The sequence below is a fragment of the Vigna radiata genome, chromosome 4, assembly GCF_000741045.1.
Source record: "Vigna radiata var. radiata cultivar VC1973A chromosome 4, Vradiata_ver6, whole genome shotgun sequence".
Classification (NCBI taxonomy): Eukaryota; Viridiplantae; Streptophyta; class Magnoliopsida; order Fabales; family Fabaceae; genus Vigna; species Vigna radiata.
Genome location: NC_028354.1, coordinates 6,838,650 through 6,849,039, shown reverse-complemented (window position 1 = coordinate 6,849,039; position 10,390 = coordinate 6,838,650). Strand labels below are relative to the sequence as shown.

At 36.4% G+C, this 10,390-nt stretch overlaps 1 protein-coding gene across 3 annotated transcripts; it reads left to right on the top strand.

Moving 5' to 3' along the window:
* Window positions 1-1,694: 1,694 nt before the first annotated feature.
* Window positions 1,695-9,010, top strand: LOC106759253 (protein TIC 100). Of its 3 annotated transcripts, none has more exons than XM_014642334.2 (12): window positions 1,695-1,783; window positions 1,863-2,504; window positions 2,619-2,690; window positions 3,584-3,673; window positions 3,798-3,971; window positions 4,144-4,234; window positions 5,676-5,738; window positions 5,836-5,902; window positions 6,517-6,620; window positions 6,711-6,837; window positions 6,915-7,726; window positions 8,356-9,010. In XM_014642334.2, the coding sequence occupies exons 2-12, from the start codon at window positions 1,888-1,890 to the stop codon at window positions 8,749-8,751; spliced, it is 2,613 nt and encodes an 870-aa protein (XP_014497820.1). In that variant the 5' UTR covers window positions 1,695-1,783; window positions 1,863-1,887; the 3' UTR covers window positions 8,752-9,010. The 3 variants fall into 3 exon arrangements, with proteins under 3 accessions (XP_014497820.1, XP_014497821.1, XP_014497818.1); XM_014642335.2 differs by having other exon boundaries at window positions 1,727-1,793; XM_014642332.2 differs by lacking the exon at window positions 1,695-1,783 and having other exon boundaries at window positions 1,790-2,504.
* Window positions 9,011-10,390: the final 1,380 nt, after the last annotated feature.

The window sequence follows — 10,390 nt, the reverse complement described above, 5'->3', positions numbered from 1 at the left end:
ATTTCTATATTATTTTTGGGTTTAGACAGGGTGCATGTTTAATTACAATATATTGATAATCAATATGAATATGAATTATGTATCACTATTATTATAAAAAAAATATATTAAATAATTATTTACTAGGTACCTTTTTCTTTTTTCAGTTTTTGTTGGTTTGACATGAAAATATATACATAAATATGCGTTTAAAATGCTGCTACAGACAGGCGCTACATTAAAAAATAAAAATCATAGAATATAAATTATAATTATTAACTTCTTAAAATATTGTGAAGATGTGGAAACGTATTCTTACAGTCTGTCAAGGCAACAAGGGTAGACATTCATCTCACCAGATAGGACCCAACTTCATGGACTTGGGAATTTCTTCTTGTACCTCCATGTTTTCTTTCTTCAACTCCATATATTTTAATGGGTTAAATATGTTTTTAGTCCCGCGATTTTGGTTTTAGTCTCTCTTTTAAACTAAGGTACAATTTAGTCCTTCTTCAACTTTAAGAAATTCTAGTTTTAGTCCTTTTTACCAAATTTTTTTAACTTTATTTGTTGTTTCAAACGTGTTTCATTCTAGCATTTGGATTGTTTACACTATTTGACACATTTTTGCCTCAGCAAATAAAGTTAAAAAAATTTGGTAAAAATGACTAAAACTAGAGTTTCCTAAAGTTGAAGGACTAAATTATACCTTAATTTGAAAGAGGGACTAAAACCAAAATCGTCCCAAAGTACAGGGACTAAAAACATATTTAACCCTATTTTAATATTCTAATTATACCTTTGCTGAAGTTAATAGAAAAATATATTTCAAACTGTAAATATTCTAAACTAATATAAATTTATATTATGAGTTGTCAATCTATAATATAAATTTAGAAGATAATACATAAGAACAATTACGTTTTTTATTATACAATCTGTAATAGAATTTTACATTCTAAATTATATAATTTGTAATACATGTTTGGAACAAAATCTAAAAATGTAAATTACATTTGGAATTATATCATTCATAATACAAATTTATATTTTAATTATGCATTTCATAATATAAAATTGAAAAAGAAATATGAATTATATTTTAAATTCTATAATTTATAATATAAATTTATATTTCGAATTATATAATATGTAATTTAAATTTGAGGCGAACATTCAGCTTATATGTTAGAAACTGACATTGAGATTCCATAACAATCACATATAGCTGAATGTCACCCTTCATTTTATAACAATGGAAGTACTTTTAGCATATATCGAGCATTAAGTGTCCTTGCAAACTGGAGAGGTTGTAATGAAGAAGTTGCAAAATGTTGGATTGTTTTCTTAGGTAATGGAAAGAATGGAGAAAAAATGGAGGTGTATACAGTGTGAGAAGGGGGTGAGGGAAGTAGATTTTTAATAAAGGGCAATAAATGCTATGGGGTTGCAGGAAGAAAACATAGGCCATAGACTTTAGAACTGTAAGACCCATAGAGTGGCCCAGTGAGAAAACCTAGAGGAATAAATTTTACCTTTGTGTTTTCGAAAAAAAAAAAAAACTTGATGCGTGATTTTAACTTATTTTTTTAAATCAAAGAAAAATTATAAAAAAATATAAAATATAAATAGAGCATTATCCACAATAAAATAATGAAAGTAAAACGAAATTGAGTTTATAGAATTGACTTCAAGGGAAGATGAGTTTAAAATGAGATGAAACAGTGAAACGACAGAGAAGGGTGTCGTATGGGAAGAACCCTCTTTCTCTTTTGTTTGCCTCTATCGTCGTTTGTAACGATAGGTAGCTGCTGGTAGGATTCATGTAATGTAAATGTGTCATCTCATTCACTCACTCACTAACTCACCTTATCCTTTCGCAGTATTCTCTAACCGTTCCGTTCCCAAATGGCCAATGACGAAGACCAACCGCAAGGCTCTCCTACGGCCAATGAGCCCCAAAACGCCGCCTCCTCCGACTCCGACTCTGACTCCGACTACGAATCTGACTACTCCTACGACGAGGCGGAGGATGAGGCCTTCCGCCGTGCATTCCAGTTCCCGGACGACGAGGACGAAGAGGTGCCGGAGGACAAGCGCAACAACCCGGAGACCAACCTCCAAGACTTCAGTCGAGCGCTGGAGAGCACGGCGGTGAAGGAGCTGCATGAGGAGCTGGACCCCTTGATTGCGGAGGAGGAAAACCCTTTCGACTTCCCCGAGGACCCCGAGAACTGGACCGAGCAGGACCTTCGCGAGCTTTGGGCGGATGCGGTCCCCGAAATTGGCGGCACAGGGTGGGACCCTGCTTGGGCCACCGAGGAAGAGTACAACTACGTTAACGAACAGCTTGCGGAGGGAGAAGAACCTCCCATTGCGCCGTTCTATCTTCCTTTCCGCAAACATTACCCTCCAATTCCCGATAATCACTACGACATTGCCACTCCCAAGGATACTATCGAAGAGTTGGATAGGATTGAGGAGTTCCTCAAATGGGTTAGCTGCGTTTTCGAAGATGGTAGCACGTATGTGTATCGTTCTATATTGTAACACTTACATGATTTTTTTTTTTTATGTTCACTTTAATGTGCTACATGTATGGTTGTTGCTGTTGGATAGATTATGCGTTTCTTTTTCAGCTATGAAGGGACCGTTTGGGATGACTATGCTCATGGGAAAGGAGTTTATATTTCGGACGATAGATTGATCAGGTTTGTCTTTACTCCGTTGAGGTGTTTCTTCTAATGGTGTGTTTGTTTTTTCATTGAGTTCCGTTGAACACGAATGTCGCGAGTTATGGATTCTCGTTGTAGAAAACGATAATTAAGTAAAACTAACACACTAGGTGATGATAATGCCGGTGGTAAACTAACATTATATATGTGTTTGTTTGTGTGTGTGTGTGGATTCAAGCAATGTAACTTGAAAGAGGGGAGAATTTTGTCTTAGGTTTTTGTTGTGCCGTTGGTCTGATGAGACAAAGGTATAACGGTTTTAAATATTGGTTTGTGGCTGCAACTTCAGCCACAGTGTCAAGATTGTTGGGGTTACTAATAGCAATTGCAGCAACATCAGATGCATTATTCTGTAATTTCCCACAACAACAACGATAGAGATGAGTCCATAGCCACAATGTAAAATTCCCAGTTAACGTCAACACAGGAAAGCTGACTTGAAAAAATGGTTAGGTTAGCTGGTACGCTTTTGTTAAATTTGTGGGCATATGCTGCCTGTCATGCTTCTTTTTGCAGAACACATTCATTGGCTTGAAGCATTAACAGATTTGCCTTGGAAATTTGTGGGAGGTGACAATGAACAATTTTTTGGTATTGTGTAAGCAAAGACACTCTAAGTTCAACAAATTTCTATTGCCAACCTCAAATTGAGGAATTCAATTTTCACTCTTCAGGCTATTTGGGTCTGATAGCCATGTTTTTAGGGCTCTATTGCAGTCTATGACTCCCTTTTAGCTAAGTATTTCAATTAGGGCCAGCATACCCATTTTCCCATCAGACAAATTGGCTCTTCATTTCTTGACATGCCCGTCTTCATACAACTATTTTTTATTGTCATTGATATTCTGCAATGTATTATCTTTTCATAGGTATGAAGGTGAATGGTTTCAAAATGATGTAGAGGGTCATGGTGTACTTGAACTTGATATACCTGTCATAGAGCCTGCTCCTGGGTCCAAGTATGTATCTTTCTTTGAATTGCCCTGTTGCGTCTTAGTAAAGTCTTAGATTGTGACACAGTTTGGATATACATTCATTTTCTCGAGAACAAACTTGGGCTGCTTTTTTTATCCATGCCCTCAGGCTTGAAGCAAAGATGCGAGCTGAAGGAAGGATTATAGCTAGGGATTATATGTCCCCAGAAGACAGAGAATGGCTTGAGAAGGATGTTGAAGATATGTATAATCTTGCAGATGGGGAGTATGAAATCCCCTATTATGAGAATGAGGAATGGATAAAGCAATTTGGAAGCAAGCCGTAAGTTTAATTGTCTATTTCTATTTAGTCTTTTCAGTTTGAATCACTTTATTATCTTTAAGAGAAGTGCCACTTTTCAATCCTTCTCTCTGGAAATTACTGTATTGTCCCTTTATATCTCTCCGAGAACATTATTACCAGTACTGAAAGAGGTTTTATATTTTTTGTCCAGGGAGAAAGGTCGATATCGTTATGCTGGTCAGTGGAAGCATGGCAGGATGCATGGATGTGGTGTATTTGAAGTCAATGAGCGTGTCCTACATGTGGGTGAATGGATTATACAAAATTTATGTTTCAACTTATTAACTATAGTCAACCTCTTGTCAATTTTTACTGAACTAGGCAGAGAAAGCTGGACTTTGTAGTTGAAAGGGATGGACAAACTGAACTATTTGCACTGTATTATAATCAATTATAGTTAACTATATAATAATTCAAGGAAACTGAATTGAACTAAAAATGTAGTTCAAAGAAACTGAACTAAACTTAATTTTAGTTCAGTTACACTGCAATACAATTTAGTAAATTGTTTTAGTTCAAAGCCACACTCTTCATCCCAAGCAAAGCCTTCCTCGACCGTCCTTTGCTGGATCCCCTTCCTACTCCCCTATCATGTCGTCTTTTAGTGCCTCCCCTTCTCCGATCTCCTCCTCCCCCGCCACGCCCGCCTCCCTACCCTCTCACTGCCAAAACCATCTTCGTCACCAACAACTCCTCCACCAACTTCTCCCTCGACCACACCCCTCTCACCCACCCCGACCTCTTCTCCATCCTCCCTCGCCGTCCATGGCGTCCAGTCCTTCCTCAACTACTCTTTCTTCAGCAACGGCCTCCCGCCCTCGCCCCCTGTCGGCAACTCCATCGACTCCTTCAGGAACTCAGATGCATCCTCCTTCGGCTCCTGCCTTAACGGCGTCGTTTTGCTCCCCCTCTTCTCCTTCGTTCTTCCACTACTACTATGCCAAGGTTTTTCAGTCTCTTTTGAAAGGGAAAGGGAAAAACGTACCTTTGGGTTGCAGATTTGCTTCTCTTTCCAACAAGAAGTGTTTTCAAAACCTTGGACATGGTGGAAGAGCCTTCAACAATTTGGTGACGGCAAAGTGTGGTGGCGGCAGAGTGCGACGCGGCGAGCCTTGGACAATGGCAGCCTTCAACGACAGTGGCGGCAGCCTTCAACGGAGATAGGAAATAGGAAAACAGGAAATTGTGATGGAGAAAGGAAATAGAAAAACCTAACTGTGATTGAGAAAGGAAATAGGAAAACTGAAACCAGTTAACTGTACTCAGAATAAAATAGTTTAGTATTTTTAAACTGAACTATTATTCAGTATAAATAGTTTTTAGTAAAAGTAGTTTAAGTTTTTTAAGTTTAAAAAAGTACATATAAACTATAGTTTAAGTATTTTAAGTTAACTGTGCCCAGCCCTAGTAGTTGGAAACTAATTGCACAAATAACAATGTTTTTCTTTAGTTTCCTTGGAGTGTCCTACATTCCTTATGCTTATTGAGACCGTTTTATTTACCCAGCATACTTCGATTTTGTTTTTATGGTGTATTATCTACATTATTCGGTTGATTTTTGCCACTTAATTAATTGGGGGAATTGCAAGGTATGTCAACATAAGGGATGATGTCATCTTTTTTCCAACACGCTTATGAATAGACCTATTTTATTTCCTGGTTACATAATGTGTGTGCATGCAGGGTAGATTTTATTTTGGAGAATATGTGGACGAGTTTGAGGGATGTGATGAAGAAATTTCAGGGGTATTTTTTCATAACTTTTTCTTCTCTGTATAATGAAAAACTAATAATGAAGACCTGTGTGAATATCTTGATCTTTCTGATATTCTGTGAATTTCAGATGCATGCTGCTATAGCAGATGTTGCTGCTGCAAAGGCTCGCATGTTTATTAACAAACCAGATGGAAGTATGTTGTTGTTTGACCTTTTTGAAAATATTGGAAAACCTTATATGCATTTTTTAGTGGTGGGACCAGTTGTTGTTGTTTCCGATTTTGGGTTTTGCCATTTCTTTGGTTGGTAGATCCATTTATTAGTGCATGTGCTGTTGATTTAGTCATAAAATTTCATGTTCTATTCTTTCTTCTTTTTACATCTTATCACCATTTAGCATATGTTTGACTGATATTATTATTAGAAAACAATTGTTTATTTTTCACAACTCCCTAGAAGCTGAAAAGAGTGAGCAATTTATTTATCTAAAATTTTTTCAGCGAAGTAAACAATTTTATATTTTAATACCAGTTAGGATTTAGGAAAGGAACACTTATTGCCAGTGTCTTTTTGTTTCACAATTTGTGCCTTCTGCATTGTGATATAAAGATCAATGACCAATTGTAACTTCACACTGCAAATATGTATTCATTTGATTCTCCTTTTTGCCTCTAGACAAATGTCTCATCTAGTAAGTATGTGCTATTTTGGAATGGAAGTGTTTTCCCCCTCTTTTCCTGACTGGCGTGGTGCTGATTTTTTGTTTATCATTATTTGTTACACATCGTTTAACATTTTGTTTTTGCAGTGGTTAGAGAAGAGAGAGGCCCTTATACTGATCCACAGCATCCTTACTTTTATGAAGAAGACGATGTGTGGATGGCACCTGGCTTCATTAATCAGTTTTATGAAGTGAGGCTTATTGGCAATGTTTTATCCTAATATATTGCTTATTGTCATCTTATGCAAGGAAGTTGAAACATGCATATGATTCTATCTCAGGTCCCTGATTACTGGAAAGTATACGTGAGTGAAGTAGATGAAGAAAGAGAAATGTGGTTGAACTCTTTCTATAGAGCTCCTCTGAGGTTACCCATGCCAGCTGAACTTGAGCACTGGTGGTCAAAAGGTATTTGTTCTTCCCGCTTTTCTATATGAACAAGTACAAAAGTTCTTAATTGATTCTTCCTTCAAATGCTTGGTCAGAGGAAAATAGCGAGCTTCCTGAATTTGTCCTTATTAATAAAGAACCAGAGCCTGATCCTGAAGATCCTTCAAAGCTTATATATACTGAGGATCCTTTGATCCTCCATACACCAACTGGACATATTATCAATTATATTGAGGATGAGAATTACGGCATACGTTTATTTTGGCAGCCACCTTTGAAAGAGGGTGAGGATGTTGATCCTGAAAAGGCTGTGTTCCTGCCCCTTGGTTATGATGAGTTTTTTGGATATGAAACGGATAAAAAAAAGAAGAGCATATTGTTGCGTATTATACTTGCAATTGGAAATGCTTGCAAGCCATGGCTTGATAAGCTGGATAAATGGACTGAAGAGCAGAAAAAAATTAAGGAGGAGGAAAAGAAAGAACTTGAGGTGGATCTTGAACTGCTGGAAGCTGAAATTGGACTAGAAGAGGCTGTTGAGGAAATGGAAAGGTTATTGCGCATAAGAGAGAAAGAAGAGGAAAAGAAGGCAGAGATGGGTTTGCTGGATGATGATGAAGAAGATGGTGATGATGATATGGCTTCTGTACCCAAACAAGATGAAGAAGCTCGTGCAAAGGTAGAAGAGGAAGCTCGTGCAAAGGTGGAAGAGGAAGCTCCTGCAGTGGTGGAAGAGGAAGATGATGATGATGATGATGGAGATGATGAAGACGAGGATAATAGTGCACAATCAAGTTTCGGGTCTGTTGAGCAGGGACAGACAACAGATCAGCCGAAGGGAAAACCTGGGAAATCTCCATTTTCTACATTGTCACTTGCATTTGCTCGTAGCAGCCTTATCTCCACTGTGAGTTATTCCGAAATTTATTTAATGCAAGTATTTATACATGACTGAGTCTTGTATTCAAATTATATGCTCTTTTATGTATATCCTGGTTCCACTGAATAATCGGGGAGCTGAGTTGTTCATCATACAAAATAAAATTATAGTTTTCTCATTTTGAACATCATTAAGCAATTCTAATGGATTTATAAGACAGTTTTATGCTTCATTTATTATTCTTTGATCGAAAAATTTAACAAGTTAACTGATATTATCTCTTCTCAGATACCACCCAGATATATATTTCAATGAGTTCATTCTTGAATATTAAAACAACCCAAGTATTGAAAAATCTGGCAATCACACTCTTGTAGATATTTCTTATAGTATTGAATAATCAGATAAAGTGTGATAAGAAATATGGGACAACTACACTGAGCTCCCTTGGGACTAGCGGTGATTACAGCTAGTGATGGTATATTTGCTAATGTGGTTGCACCACCTTGTCTGGGAACAACAAAACATTTGTGCTATTTTGGTCATTTTAAGTTTACGTCATTTCAATGTTTATGGGAGAAACTTGTTTGTATGACTAGTTTGAATTTAAGACAAACAAGTTCATGAATGTTTTTCTCTCTCGGTTGGTTTATCAGGTTCCATCCAAGCTGCAACAATCATTTTCGTTCTGGAACATGGGAAGATCAAAACTAGAGTCGTGTCCTCTTCCGAGCATTGATCGCTCCAGTAATATGAAAACAGTTTGTTCAGTCAGTTTCCGTCCTGTGACCAGCCAGAATGGTAGATTGAAGACTGTGGGGAAAAGTCATGGGAAAGTGAAGGAAATAAGCTCTTTAAGGGGGAAATTTCTTGAGGTGCACTCTCAGACTGGATCACATTCGTGGGCTTCTTCAAATTCCATAAGCAACTTACAGAGGCAAAGATCGAGTAGTGACAGGTGGTTGCATGCAGCACCTGAGAGGGATTTAGACAGCATACTTTCTTTGCATTCATCTTTGTATAATTTTGAAGAACGTAGAGAGACTGTTTGATGATCTTATTCTGTTCCATTTTTCCCAAATAAGAGAGCTTTACTTGAAATACAAGTTTTGAAGGCCTTTTTGTATTTTTTGCCCTTTCTGTACCAAGAAGAAGCACACGTAGGATTTTTGGGAGGGGAGAGACATTAAAACTGTTGATGTATTTTTGTATGTACGTCGTTCTAAATCTGAAAATCATCATCTAGTGATAGAATTGTCGAATGGTGTTTCCATTTACTTTTTAATTTTCATCGAATTTTTACACCCTTAAGATGCTGAGATCCCGGAAACCACGCCACATGTTTATTGTCTATTCTAGTCCCCCCGTCTTTAACCATACGTGATAAACTATATCTAAACTACTACTATTCATAATAACACTTTAGATTTTGACATGTAATTCTTCTACTCAGTTTGGTGTCAATTTAATGGAAGAATCCAAAGTCTTTTTACGAAATTAAGGATTCTATTGATGTAAAACATTATATATAAAAATCAAAATAAATAAAAGACTTTATATATAAAAATTACTTTACTTATTAAACCTAAATTATATTTTCATTACATGGATTGCGAGATAAAATTTTAGTTCTTATTACATAGAACAATATTAAAAAAAGTAAGCAAAAGATTGTATTCAAAATTTGGTATGGCATTGTGGTTTTAGCAAATTAAAATTGGCATTGGAAAGAGTTTTACAAGTTCATTATGATCATTTACGATAAGTCCATTTCATGGGGTCCTTCTCACTATAATAAGTAATCTAACGGTTGCATTAATCCTCTTAACATAAGTCTTTTTTGCAAGTAGTCTTTTAACACTCGTATCATTCTAAAAATATTTATTCTAAACCAGAATATTCGGTTCTTAAAGAAAACTAAAATTACACAAAAAAAAAGGAGAAACTAAATTTATAATTTAACTCTATTTTATTAAATATAAACATTTGCCACTAATTGCAGTTAAATTCTTTATATTGTCGTGTTGTGATGCTTATGTTTTGTCCAAAATGCATACCGAGAGATTCCTCCACCATTGCCTATGCTATGATGGAAAAGCGTGGAAATGGTGGGGAAGGGAATATTACAAATCTACTAATTTTTTTACTATATTATTATATTTTTTTTTAGAGTCATCAAAATGGATCACAATCCGCAGGTCAACCCGACCTGTCACGGGTTCGGACTGGGTTGGATTTAATAAATACAACCCACTTATATGCGGGTCAGATTTTAACCTGGCTCATGCGGGTTGAACCCGTGGTGAGTCGGGTTGGCCCACCAACCCACCTACTTATTTTATTTTTTTAATTTATTATTTTATTTATGAAACCCTAAAAAATAAAATACTTTCTTCACTCACTGTGTATACCAAAAAAGTAACCTCTACTCTCACAAATCACTCTGATCGTACTTGCTCTCATTTGACGGTGCTCTCACACTCGCTTCACTAAAATTCTTCAGGGGACAGGTAAAACACCCTTCCTTTTTTCTTCTATTTTCTCCACATTTTTGTTTTCTCGCTTCTCTTTTTTTTTTTTTCAAAAACCATATGAGGACAAAAGTAGGGGTTTGCGAATTTGTTTTTTTTGTTCTGGGGGATTTGAAGACATGGAATGATTTTTTTCATGTTCTGACATACTTGTATCAGA